The 14379-nt window shown below is 37.3% G+C and overlaps 1 protein-coding gene across 2 annotated transcripts in view; it reads left to right on the top strand.

Annotated features, from left to right (window-relative positions):
* LOC103475675 (actin-binding LIM protein 3-like) overlaps nt 1–14379 on the top strand; it is a 71193-nt gene that overhangs the window by 34489 nt on the left and 22325 nt on the right. For both annotated transcript variants that reach the window (XM_008427482.2, XM_008427481.2), the window contains exons 3-7: nt 5211–5394; nt 7501–7613; nt 8638–8764; nt 8881–8974; nt 10063–10150. In XM_008427482.2, the coding sequence (XP_008425704.1) occupies nt 5211–5394; nt 7501–7613; nt 8638–8764; nt 8881–8974; nt 10063–10150 (606 nt within the window). The remainder of the gene's footprint in view (nt 1–5210; nt 5395–7500; nt 7614–8637; nt 8765–8880; nt 8975–10062; nt 10151–14379) is intronic.

The following is a 14379-nucleotide window of genomic DNA, read 5'->3' as shown; positions in this document are numbered from 1 at the left end:
CTGTCTTTAATGATAAGACCCCAGGGGTCTGAGCCGAAATTCTCTTGCAGAATCCTCTATTCTCCTTTGTATTTTAAATACTTAACCGAGCAATAGTTCTTTGGGTTTTAAATCACTAACACAAACCTGTTCAAACYTAAGAAATTCGTTCTAAAAGGTTTAAACTGTGTTAAACACTCAAAATAATAATTTTTCTCAACACAGGCCACCTTGGCATCGAGTCATAAGGACTATGAATATGAACCCTGCCACTTTGTATCTCTGGTGGCAGAGTGATTAGGGAGGTGGCCTTCCACCCTGGAGACCTGGGTTTGATTCCAGCCTGGGGTGACTGCTGTTTTCCCCCCTCAATTTGGTCAAGTGTTTAGTTATTCTCTTGTTAATTTAACACACTCTTGGGCTCAGAATGTTGTCAATCACGTGGTTCCGGCAGTTTAGTGGCTATTTCAGCCATGACTCCCGAACGGCTAAAAGTGCCATTTGGCAGGACCGAAAAAAAGATTCATTGTGTCATAGCTCTTTAGTCAACATGGCTCTTCCACATCATGTCAGGACCTCCTCCACCGTATGGCAAGGCCCCACCTGGGATTGGGGCACCGGACCCCCACTCAGACCCTCGCCAGACCACCCCTTGGACCACCAGGACCGGACCTTGACCTCATGAATTGAGGTCAACAGAATGACATCAAGAGGCATTGCCCTAAGCTCCTTTATGTCAGGCCGCACACCCCCACAAGCCATGTCAGTCTCTGCATATGCTTCCACAAGGACTTCCGCTTGAGGTAACCCTCGCAGTTGATGCAATGCAAGTAATCACCAGCTTTTGCAGATTTAGTATCTTTTATTGTAAACCCTACTGCCATCTCCCTTCTTCTTTAAGGTCATGACTATCAAATCAAGTGAAGAAGATTCTCCAGGATGTTTTAAATCAGTTGAAGAAGATTCTCCAGGATCTTTTGGATCAGTTGAAGATTTTTCAAGATCTTTTCCAGCCAAGGAATGAKAAGTGGTCACACACCTTCTCTTAAGTGGTTGGACTTCCAGAGAAGTATTTTTCTGGGCTCTTTTCTTCCTCTTCTTGAGCTGTTTAATGTCTAATGAACTGCCACTGTCTTTTAGACGGTCACTCTCAGATTTCTCAGAACCAGGAACATATTCTTCCTCTGTGATGTCAGAACTTGATACTTCTGAGTAGCCAAGCATTTGTTTGTTTAGCTAAAATTATTTAAAGATTATTCATGTCCAAAAATTAAGATAATTCAATCTATAATGAACATCAAATACATGACCTAATAAAAATTCTTCCGAAGAAAATACTTTGTAAATCTAAAATACATACGAAAGCGAGCTGTGCTTGTTGCTTGAGAGCATCAAGTTCTGGATTTGTGAACATTTGAAACTTGGCAGGAGAAAAGAAAAGAAAAGATTAGAAAAAAAATAAGTGATGAAGCTTCTGCCCCCGCGACCCGACCCTGGATAAGCGGAAGAAAATGGATGGATGGATGGAATAAGTGATGAAGACAAAAGAAAAGATTAAAAACTTATAAACTTCTACTTATTTTCAACTAAGACGAAATAGACGTACTCACTTCTACGTATCCTCTTCAAGACTGCAACGAAACAAAATGTTGTACGGCGTATTTAGTAACGTGAAAAGACCTAAAATGGAAGATAACAGGAAAAGCCGCACTCCACCCCGAACCTTACCGTGTTTTTCGGACTATGAACCACGTAGCTTATTGGAAGGTGCGAGTTTTCCGTGGATTTTTCTTAAAAAAAGAGAGATTACTTTAAGATTATTTCTCAAACATATAAACAAATCGGAAGAAGTTAAATATGTAGAACTAATTTAAAAAAAATAATTAAAAAGAAAATACTCCCAATACTAGTATGATTTCTTTTTAATTTTTGGATGTTTATTAGCTCAAGTGTTTTTCCAACATTTTTAAGCATCCCCAAGAAATGACACATTTGAGTTCTTGGATAGTTTTTTTAAATACTGGAGAAAAAAAAAAGATTTAAATCCAGGAAAAACTGAATTTTTAACCTTAACATTAGAAAAAACCGTGATACATTTTAAAAAAACAGAAACCAAATACTTCTTAGGTTATACTATATACACTGCTCAAAAAAATAAAGGGAACACTTAAACAACACAATATAACTCCAAGTAAATCAAACTTCTGTGAAATCAAACTGTCCACTTAGGAAGCGACACTGATTGACCCGACGAGGGTCCTCGTTGTCAATCAGTGTCGCTTCCTAAGTGGACAGTTTGATTTCACAGAAGTTTGATTTACTTGGAGTTATATTGTGTTGTTTAAGTGTTCCCTTTATTTTTTTGAGCAGTATAGATAAACTTACAATCACACGGTCAGTTCTTGTGAGCTCAGGCACGCTCATGTCCAGTTATTGATTCAATAACTGAATCAATAATTCAGTTGGTGTTGGACCAAGGATGATGGTGTTGTCGCTCTCATGGGATGTTTCAACTCCTAAAAATTCACAAGTTTTAACAGTTAAAATGCCTAAATTAACAGTTACAATTTAATACAGAGCTACAGAGTTAACTTCAACTGTATGAAGGTATTTAAAAATCCCAAATATGTCACATATTAGCAGCACCAAAAGTGCACAGGCTCCATCAGATTACACTGGAGATTCTGCATTTCATGGTGCATGATATCAAAACACAGTACTTGATAGAGGGAGTGGGAGGACAAATAAAGCACAAGCCTTACTTATATATTTAATACTAACCTTGAAGTGATCCACCCAGATTTGTCACAGATATTCCAAAAGCTAATATTCTGCTGTGTTCAAATGTGACAGTTAAAAATTAGACACCCACACAGGAGCTAGGCACTGACCACAGCCAATTACTTTTGGACTTTGATATCCATTTTTACCTAATCTGACCTATTAACTGTAGGTTAAATGACACTGAAACTATGCACATTGATTTTATACTTCAACGTGACAGACCATTGGAATTTTATAAACTGGAAGATAATAAATGCCTTGCAGTATTTTGGATTTAGTCCTGATTAGTCCAGGTCTGTGTCTTTGGGAAGAATCTAGTGACAACTTGTATTGTAATAGACACTAAATAAAATTTAATTGACTGACAAGGTGAGTCCCCATCTGTGAAATGAAACGGATTGAAAACACAGCCAAAGGCCCCAGATGGAACTGGAACCTGACCAGAGTGAGAATGATGCATCCAGGCGAAACTTTAAGTCAAGAATCAGCAACTCCTGTCYTTTAGCTTTAGGAGTTGCTACAGCACACCTCATTCAAATCAAATCATTCGCCAATAGCTTGTTATCAAACATGTTAAAGATCCATTAAATTTGGGTCAAATGTGGTGGAACAAGGAAACATCTGTGCAGGACACCAGCATTATGGTCAGTTAAAAAAAAGTTGAAGTGAAGCACTGGGGTATTAAAAAAATGTCACAATATTTTAAAAATCTGAGAATTCTTAATGGGCCTAATTTTAGTCATAATCTATTATCCAGATATGTCAAACACAAAGTGCCAACTTGGATGGAGACATGTTTTCAGGATACAGCATTCCTCCCAAACTCAATACGACAAGCTTATATCAAAATTCTGAACATTTAGACAAATTATATTTTCCTCCAGTTTCTTTTTTTCTCTCCTTAACAATATAGGCATTTTTGCAACTACTCTACAGTGAAAATAAAATTCACCAATGTAGGATTTGTAAACGTTTTCCATTTAATACTCAAGATTGGAACAATTAGACTGTTGCTAAGTAAAATTAGCAAAGCCATAAGAAGTCAATAATAGATGAATGTATAAAGGAAAGCAGCTGAGCTGGGTGCTACCAAAACATCTCCCTCTGTCAGAGATGACAACACAAATCTCTATTTCCTTGGATATTTATAAACAACTGGCATTTGACATAAAATCACTACAGGACAGATGTGCTGAGCCTTTTCTTTGTTTAAGAAAAACGTGACTGTGTACTCTTAAAAATAATACTAAAAATAATAATATAATAATAAATCAGCATGATGCGTTACAGACTAAAACTCCTCACTGGGCTGAACCTGCATGATCAGGTTAGCGCTAGTTTGTTATCCACAAACTCCGGCCAACTGGGAACACATAGATAAACTTTGTCAGCGCTGGGCAGCGTGTTGAGAGGAAAAGCCGCACAAAATTGTTTGTTCACAAATATAAATCATTCTCACCTGTCGCTCAACGAACCTCTGAAAGTGCAACTACAAGTTATTGCTGCAGTTCACGTAGAGCTGTGCAACCAGAGCTAACCAGAGCGGTGTTTAAAGTCCTACCTTGATCAAAAACTCTGGAAAGAATCATAATTCCTCACAGGGGGTTGATGTAAATATGTAAATATCCACGCAGGTCAGTCTGTGTCCAGTTTGAGTGAAAGGAGGCGTGTGGGATTCGCGCTGAGGTAAACTTAATCCAGCTACTGCAGCGCAGAGGCAATGTGCAGAGGTGCCAGCGGTGTGATTGGTCCGGCTTTAAATGCATAAACTATAAACCTATTTTCTATAAACATATTTTTTAGGAATAAATCTGCTCCGCCAGTGAAGCGCTCAGAGCAACAGAGTCGCTTGCAATCCCGTTAAAAAAAAAACTCAGTTAATTTCAGGAGATGGGCTAAGGTCCCTCTAACTTGACCACATATTGTTTTGGATCAATTTAAACACCTTAACCATCCAGCAGACCTGAGGCATTCCCAATGTTAGCACAACTGGACCAGAAACAATCATTTGGCTGAGGGATCCTGCTTTTGCTAAATAAAAGTCATAAATCATGCTGTCACCAGACAGTAAACACACAGTGTGCACTTTCCTCTTAAACTGTCACACAACACTGCCTGCACTAATGCATATAAATGTATGTACTTTCTGTAAACACAGGAAGTGTTTATGGTGGTCACACTTTATATAAAATGCTAGAAAGTGGACATTGGAGTTTTTGTCATAGTTCTGCCTGTTGATTACCTATTCCTGCATATTGGGCCACTCAGCAGGTTTTAAAACTGAAGCTTTTAAATCAAATATTTACAAAAATGTTGAATCTCTCTGGTATCATTCATCTTTCATTTGATGCCTTGGTTAATTAATTGCATTTATTTCTTCCTTTGCTTCCCATCAATGTTTCTGGAAAAAAAAAAAACACTGGGGTTTTGTGTTTTTGTTTGGTCAGTGTGCGGCTGTGACTTGGTGCGCTCTGGTTTCTTCCATCATTCTGGTGAGTACATCTGTACTGAGGACTACCAGCGTCTGTATGGGACCCAGTGTGACAGCTGTGACCAGTACATCACCGGAGAGGTGGTCTCTGCCATGGGGAGGACGTATCACCCGCACTGTTTTGTCTGCAGTGTCTGCAGGTAGGGCCAAGCTAGTGTTTTACAAAACAGACAAGCAAGAACCAATGGAAACATGAGCCTTACCACCTTGAAGAAAGTATAATTTTGTCTGACAAAACCTAGTCTTATCTTGTAAATCACCACTTGAAAGAAATGCAACAGCAAAGATGAAAAGAAATGGTGGTGTCAAGAGTTTTCATTTTACTTGGTGAAGTGAAATGTTACTTTACATACATTTCTGCATTTCCGAGAGCTGTTACCTAATGAGATATACTCCTATTGTCATGTGCAACTTGTTAGTTTGAAAACAACAGCAACGGCTATGCATAACAAAGAGGACCACATAGTGTGAAAAGATGCTTTTAAATCTCTCTTTATGCATCGTTTTGTCATAAAAGTAAAGTAAATTGAAGTTTTCTGTTGTGAAAAAGTAACTCCTGACATTTTTATCCCTGCTTTAACTGAGTTTTTCAAAACAAGTCACCTGCTCATTAAAAACTGTCTTACTGTTTCTCACTGTCAGCAACACTAAGAGCCAATGACACACTTTCACTGGAACAATCACAACCAGGTTTTTTAAAGCAGTTTTCAAAGTAATTGTAAAGAAAATCTGTTTTTGTTATAAAAATTAGATCAAGGATTAAGACAAAACTACACTCAGACATCTTTGTAATCACTTGGCTCTTACAAAGGCAAAACATCAGGCTGATACTGAAATAGCTTAACTGTTTAAGTTTTTTCAACATCTAAATCATCTGCATGAAGTTTGTGTTGTGAGGTCCTTCCACACCCCATAACATCCGTCAGGTTAATTGGTCTAAATATTTCTTAGGGGTGTGTGTGTGTAGGTGTGTGTGTGTGTGTGCATGTGCGTGTGTGTGTGTGTGCATTGTTTTTTGTCCTCTGTGTCTTTGTGTTGCCATGTGATTGGCAAACTATCTAGGGTGAAAACTGGCTCTCCCCCAACGACCGCTGGAAATACCAGCCCCCCTGTGAACGTGCAAGGACAAGTTGATATAATTGATGGATGGATGGAATTGGCCAAACAAACCCAAAAAACGAATATATAACTGACAGTCACATGATGGTCGGCTGCTGCTTTGTTTCTTAATGAGCTGAATGACTTGCTATTGATGAAACTGCATAATGCTCCAGAATATCTGGAGGAGAAACTGCACTCCTGCACTTATGCAGCTGGAACAATCCTAAGTGCATCAGCAAGTCCACTTATGTAAGGCTCAAAAAACGAGACAAAAACTCAAAATGAAGGTTTTCGAGTGGCCTAGCATTGGTTGTCTTTCTTTTTTTTAAACAATTGAGATGATGTGGCATCACCTTAAACGTCTAATTCAGACACAAAAAGTCACCAGTGTTGAATCAGTTCTGCAAAGAAAGGTGACCAAAATTCTGTGACTTGAAGAAGTTCTAGAAAGCTATGATTAACAATTGATAACTCAAGATACTGTCAAGTTTGAATAGTTAAAAATGATTTACTTTTTTTTAGTGTCACATTGGATTCTTTTTTTTTTTTTTTTTTTTGCCTTAATAGGTATTTGAAAACTGCCTTTTGTCTTTTATCAGAAAATTGTTGCTTTGTCAAAAATAGTTTGAAAATCTGAAACTTATTCTGTTTCATTTCATAAATAGTGGAGTAGTTTTTAGCAGCGTTGTATCAGTGCTGACAGGTTAAAATCTGAACACACTTTAAATGTTTTTGTGTATGATTCAATTATGTGTCTGCATTTTTGCTCAACATTTATTCAACTACTGAAGTTCTGTCTGTTCTGCAACAGATCTTAGACATTGCTGTTTTTCTTACCCATATGTCTTTACTTCTTTAAAAAGACAGTTCATCTGTATGGATGCTTTAGAAACTTTTATCCTCAAATTTTGCCACTAAAATTAAACTTGTATGCCAAAACAAGGCATTTAGCAAGAGAAATGCTTTTAGCTGTTATTCATCATTGATTTGATTTGAAGTAGCACATAACATCAGACCTTGTTTTTTTTATTATTATTGCTAAATGGATGCAGTTTTTGTGTTTCGGTTGAAAGCTATGTAATTTTCTGTGTGTGTGTGTGTGTGTGTGTGTGTGTGTGTGTGTGTGTGTGTGTGTGTGTTCTCAGGCGTCCATTCCCAATTGGAGACAGAGTGACCTTCTGTGGGAAAAAGTGTGTGTGTCAGCAGTGCTCACACTCTCTGAAAAAGGACAAGCCTGTTAAGATTCTTGGACCGAGCTGTAAGAACCAAACATGCACACATAAACACTACTCTGTTAAACTCATGGATTTAATGTGAGAATCTGACACAGTGGAAATTAATAACGATAAAAGTCAGAACAATTAAAGCAGAACAAAACAATAGTCAAGCTATTGGCTCATATTTTAAAACAATGGAATAATTAAATGCTGTTTGGCTCACATTAAATTATTTTTGGCATCCTGTTCCAATAAGTAAAGTGCTTAAGGGCAATTGTTTTTTGTTATTTCAATAAATTGAGAAAAAAATAACCCTAATAATTACTTGTTTGTGCAGTTTTTATTGTATTTTTCTTGGTTACTTGTTTCTGGCCCAAATTGATTTGTTTCTACACAGATAGAAAATAATAGTTGCAGAATTTTAAAGACAATATGAAGCACACCAGTGAAGTTATCTCTGACTCAAAATAAACCAACTTATGTTTGGTTTTTTAACATTCACGGACTTTGATTGGTGTCCTAGTCAAAGATATTGCGCCATGACCTTAAACAGAGCCTCCAGTGTGTCTGAATTCAAGCATTTTTTTTAAAGATTTGTGGATTGAAGTTTCTGCACAGCAATGTAAAAACTTTTGCCAGTTAGTTACCACAAATGCTTAGTAGTTATTAAGTTTTGTTTGTAAAACTTTTTTTTTTTTTTTACATAAATTAGCATTTAACTGTGACAAAAAAGGGAAAAAACCTGAAAGAAAATCAGGACGGAAATATTATTTCACAGCACTATTTGGCTTAGTCTTCTTACAGACACTTTAAAAGCATTTATTTTCCAACCAGAGTCAACCTGACTAAAAGCATAGCTACACACCTTCAAACAGGGGCACACACTCAGAAGGAGGCCTGTGCTCCAGGTAGTTTTACAGCCTTATTTTGGTCGCTCCATCTGTCAGAAACAGTGCGACAGTCTCAACAGGAGTGGGGGAGAACCACAGCAGAAAGACGAGTGCTTAAAGGCATTATGTCCTTTCTCAGTGCTTGACTTCTCGTCTCTCCTATCCTGCTCTCCAGACTGTGCAGGCTGCAGCCAAGAGATCAAACAGGGCCAGTCTCTGCTGGCTTTGGAGAGGCAGTGGCACATCACTTGTTTCAAATGTAGGACGTGTGGCTGTGCTCTCACTGGAGAATACATCAGCAAGTGAGTGGCTTAATCAACCCTCTGCCAATTAGAGACACATTAGATTTTAGACGGATGAAAAGCAGCACAACAGTTGAGCATGGCGTTAAAATGAAATTCTTATGTGTTGCTGGCAGAGACGGGATTCCTTACTGTGAGGATGACTACCACACTCAGTTTGGAATCAGGTGTGAAGGCTGCAGCAGGTACATCAGCGGCAGAGTACTCGAGGTGAGCCTTTCTTCCTGTACTTGTGTTGATCAGCTGTAACATCCAGTAGTTTTTAGCAGCTTCTCCCCTTTTAGGACCAAAGAAGCCCAGATCTGTGATACTCTGACTCACTGCTGAGTTAGGCACTGAGGACTCATTTGTCCAGCAGAATAAAACTAATACATATTTTTTGTCAACTCATTTTTGATCCTTATTTGCACTAGGACAGGTTTTAATATTTGTGGCCATAAGTTAAAAATATTTCTTCTMAATGTTCTTCTTTGAGATGCACCAGTTTCACTCATCTGGTTTTTGAGAAGCTTCTATTATTTATTCTACTCACTTATGACGTCTCTGTGATAAAGTAAAACAGTTAAGATTTTTATTTTTTATTTTTTTTGCCTTAATGTCCTGATCTGTGGTTAGTTATTGGTAGTCACAGTAAGCTTAGAGCAGRTGTTATTCTCCTTACCCATTTTGTATCTTTGCAGTTTTGATCATTTTTAGTGAACATATCTGGATCTGATGGTGTGTATTGTAGGTCATATAGATTTGTTTTGGTTTGATCTGAAATTATAATTTGTCACATTTTATATTTTTTGACCTGGAGGCAGATACAAGCTAAAATAAATACAAGGTTTTTAGATGATAATGTGAAATTATGTTAAAATGCGTAATGGATTTGGGTATTTTACAACAAKTTATTGTCATAATTTATTTCAATTTAATTATACTTTATTAATCAGCGGAAATTAATGTTGCAACACTCAGAAATTTTGTTGTGCAAATGGATTTGTCAAGCCAACAATGTTGTTTCTAAATATGTGGATTGTATGCACATTTAATTACATGTGTAAACACGTCTGTCCAAGATCTTTATGTTTTTGTGTTTTATATTTAAAAGAAAGTGTCCAGCTTTCTCTCTAMGTTTTGAAGATACATCTTTGGAAACCCAACACAACTGCACTCTCTTATCTCCTCTTTTTATCTCTACATGTTGTCTCTATTTGCCACCTGATGTTTCCTGTTTTCCATCAGGTCTCTTATAATTTTCTTAATTTGTTTCTTATCTTTTATCTCTACTTTCTGCTCCTTGATTATATCTGCAGGCCGGAGGGAAGCATTACCACCCGAGTTGTGCCAGGTGTGCCCGCTGCCACATGATGTTTCAGGAAGGAGAGGAAATGTATCTAACGGGTAAGGAAACTGTTTGCTACTTATTGATAATGGACAAAACTGCTCTGAATTACACTGTTGTCAAGAAAATTTAAACATGCTTCCTGATTTGTACAGTTAATAGATATTATGATATAATCTATTAAAATAGATGTGCTCTGCAAAGATCCAGATGCCCATGTGTGATTCTGCAACTGATTGAGTGTTTGCACCTTAGCAAACACTCATTCATGCAATACATATAGTTGCTTGAAAATGTCTGTGTTATGGAGTGAAGGCTTCTTTAAACAAGACGGAGGCTCGTATGTCTTTTACTGAACCTTTCTGTTCAGTTTTTTATTGAAGAGAAAAACGGGCGACAGCTGATAACGGCAACAGCTGTTCGTAACCAAGCCAACCAAATATGAACAAGGCAAGATAGTGACAAAACTGAACCAGATACTTAAGCATTCTTCAAAATAAAAGACTTCCTCTATTCAAATAAATCATGTCTTGCACTTAAATATATTTCACTTCATCTTTGTAATTATATACAATCATGTTCAATTCAATTAATAATAATCATCATGTAATCTATGCTTAACATATAATTGTAAATCAGTCACTTGTCATGCAAAATATACTGAACAACATATAAGTGTAAAAAAGTCACAACAGTCTGCTGACTGGAAACAGGATCCAGCTTAAACAGGCTTAAACATCCACAGAATCTGTGTATACGTTTTGGATTTGTTCAGATTAATTTCTGCTTGAGTTATTGTAAGATTTGAAAGGAGCATCAAAAAATATTCACTATGATTTATGTGAGGCCACTGTATTCGGACCCTGCTGGACCTCAGGTAACCCTGGTATAAAAGAAGTCACTCTTTTTGCCTTGTTAGAACATACAGAAGAGACTCTGAGCGCTCGTGACACTGGTTGAGAGAAAATCACCAATCTCTGCTTGGTAACGAAAAGTGACAAATAATTAGCAGAATTTCTTTTTTCTAATATTTTTCATTTTTTCTCAAATCAGTTATTTGAGAATCTCAGTCAAAACTTWATTTATTTCAATTATCAAATTCAAGCCTGAAACACATTCATTGAACTAAACCTAAAATAYCATAAAAGACCAATAAAAACTTATTTTAATGCAGAAAAGTTATGTAATTTCCAGCATTGAACCAAATTTTATTGAAATASATCAATCAATACAAATACATAATGAAGCATTAGTGTACCATTGGTAGATTGATTTCACAATTACAATTTTGATTTGATATTTTGTGCAGCTCTATGCATTACAGTGCATGAATATACCTTTCAGTATGCTGACATTTTTACGTGAAAGTATTTTCCTATTTGCTCAGAAAGCTGTGCAGAACATTAGGAAATGAGAGTAAATACAGTGACTAGGTAAAAGGTAAATCGCTCCATAGATGACTATTGATCTCATATGAATGAACGACAAAGTTGCACAAAAGCCCATGTACACACTCCAACATTAGACCCTCAAGGACTGAAGTCAATTACTTTTTATCCTTCACTTGTGCTGCTGGCTTCATTAATCTGGCTTGTCTGTTGTGCCAGGATAATTCAGCATCTGGCTGCATTACAGGTCTTATTTGAATTCTCCTGGAGTTTCTGCTGAAATAGAAGAACGTTTGATTCTTTGATTAAAAAAGCAGAACAGATTTTATCAGGTAGGAAACTTTAATAAAATGCTTTACTGGTCAGGAAGACCAGTGAAGCACTTTTACACYACCAGAGGACTCAGAAGCAGCACACATTCATACACTAATACACACCTGAACAGACACAATGAGGTTAACTGTGCTGCCCAAGGGCACATCTACGTGTTGGGCAAAGAACCTGGAAGTGCTTTGTTACTGACTTCATGGGGCCGTTCCTCCCGCTCAGCGGCAGATGGACCCTGCTCTCGATCTACTTTGACAGTTAATGTTTTTTGCACAAATGTCACAAACGTTGTAGTGACAAGCAGCTATATGAAAATATCATTTTCTTGTAGGGACAAAWGAATATTTATGTTGTGAATGTTTATGTTTGATGGGTCTCTTTTGTAATTTTTTGATAGAAGAAAGCAAAAAGCTAGGAGATTGAGCATTTCTGGACTGGTATTCTATTAATTAACTCTGACCTTATTATCAGTTGCAGTTTAAATCCAGTATGTTTCTTATTTTCTTAAGCAAGAGATACATAAATAACATATTTCTCATTCCATTAGATTTAAAGAGGCATCAGCTCTTTTGAAGAAACTAAGAGGCTTTAATTTAATACATATCATTTCAGTTTACAAATAATTTGTAAACGATACCAAAATGGGGTAGAAGATGGTACACAGTTAAGTCACAAGACGTGCAGTACTCTCATCTTTTTCAGATWAACCTGTCTGAAAACTTACATTTAAACTCCAGAAAATAAACTGAACATCCAGAACAATTTGAAAATGAWAAAGGCCATTGTGCTTCCCAGATAAGCGGGATCGAAGCAGCTGGGATTAAATGTGGATGGAGTTACTGTACCGTAACATGTGGCTGACACACACTCAGTCGGTTGACACCTCCTGTTTCGCCTCATTGACATTCTGCTGGCCTCCCTCTGAGGCGGCAGTAAAACTAAGCATTTGCATATTGCACTTTAAGTCTGTTAGTGTGTCTAAGAGTTGTACAGYATGTGTGTGTGTGTATATCTGATTCAAAGCTGAAACATTTGTGTGTGCGAATATGTGAATATATGTGTTGAAGAGTAGCTGTGGTTATCTGTGTGTGTTTTCTGCTCAGCTGCAGTGAGCTGCCCCAAGGTTACATTTCCTCCTTTTGATTACTTCAGCCATGTCGGAGGACTGAACAATCACCCTCGTGAGACAAGTCTAATTAGGACACACACACACGGACACACACACGCCCTTGCAATCAATCTTACGATGCATATCTGAAGTAGTCAGTGGTTTCTGTACATGAATGCATATATTTATTTATGTGTTTGATGGAGTTGCACAACTATTTTAAGAAATTAATGTTTTTTTTYMWWRSYYYKRAAAWWWTKKTTYYWARKTTTYYKGGKWAMYTTTWARKWRKKGKKGGRWKKKRWWAAMMWTTTTTTTAGCTAATTTAAACTGATTAAACTGATGTTGTTAATCAAATACTTATATTTAAAACAGTAGGCACTATTTTTACTGCCATTAAATTTTACTAAATGAGCCAATAAATAGACCTAAACTTTGGATTATTAAAACGTAGACCAATTTCTACCTACCAATTGTGGAAACTGGAATGTTGCTTCCMTGCTGTGGTCAAATAAACAATGATTTGTCAGAGAAGTGATGGTTTAGGACAACAAGTGACTGATCTGTGATTGCAAAAAACAATGTTTGTTTTTCACTCACTCATTTTTGCCTCTTGCAAAAATTGTCAGCATTTATTCTGCAAAATTTGACTTCCTGAAGTGCAGCTCACATTCCTGTCCAGTCCACACAACTGACAGCATCATTCAGCAAAATAAAATTCATTTTAACCTGAYTTGCATATCTCCTGGTTTATAAACAGAAATGTCAATGATGCTGCCTGAGTTTAACACTKRATGTTCTCATCCAATCGTGTTTGAATATCTCTGAGAGTCACACTGCTGGCTTCTCTGACTGTTTTTTCTTGTTTTGCATAAAGGTAAAAKGATCTAAATGCAGCTGAGRCCTCATTGCATGATATCTCCCTGTAGGAAAACAAGCAGGCAGACAGTCTCYTGGTAAATGAGTGACTTTCTTTGTAAAAATGGAGATTCTTCTCATSCARAAGATAAAGGTTCTCAAGGCCACACATCTGCTTGGCAGCAGAGTGGAGGAGTGTGGGAGGGATGGGGGTGCACTGAATCACCACGCATGGTTTCTGTCTGCAGTATTGATTTTRTGAGCAGGTTTGTGTGTGTGTGTACTTACATATTGCGAGTGTGCAGGTTAGATTTATGGTGTTGATGGTGGCTGTATATCAGACTCAGGATCAGCTCAGAGTCCGTTCTGCCGGCCTGCGTTGCCCCCAGACCCGAGGAAATGATAAATACTGATGTGGGTGTGTTACTGCTTTCTGGGGTGTGTGTGCCTGTGTGTGTGTGTGTGTGTGTGTGTGTGTGTGTGTGTACGCAGGGCGGATGTATTAACATCATTATCACTATCACTATCAGATCCTCATGCATATAACATTCTGACATTAGTGGTTTATTGTTATGTATAATCTGTAATAGCCTCCATTCATTTCCTC

Source organism: Poecilia reticulata, linkage group LG14 (genome assembly GCF_000633615.1).
Source record: "Poecilia reticulata strain Guanapo linkage group LG14, Guppy_female_1.0+MT, whole genome shotgun sequence".
Classification (NCBI taxonomy): domain Eukaryota; kingdom Metazoa; phylum Chordata; class Actinopteri; order Cyprinodontiformes; family Poeciliidae; genus Poecilia; species Poecilia reticulata.
Note: the sequence above shows the minus strand (reverse complement) of the source record. Positions and strands in the feature narration are given on the sequence as shown.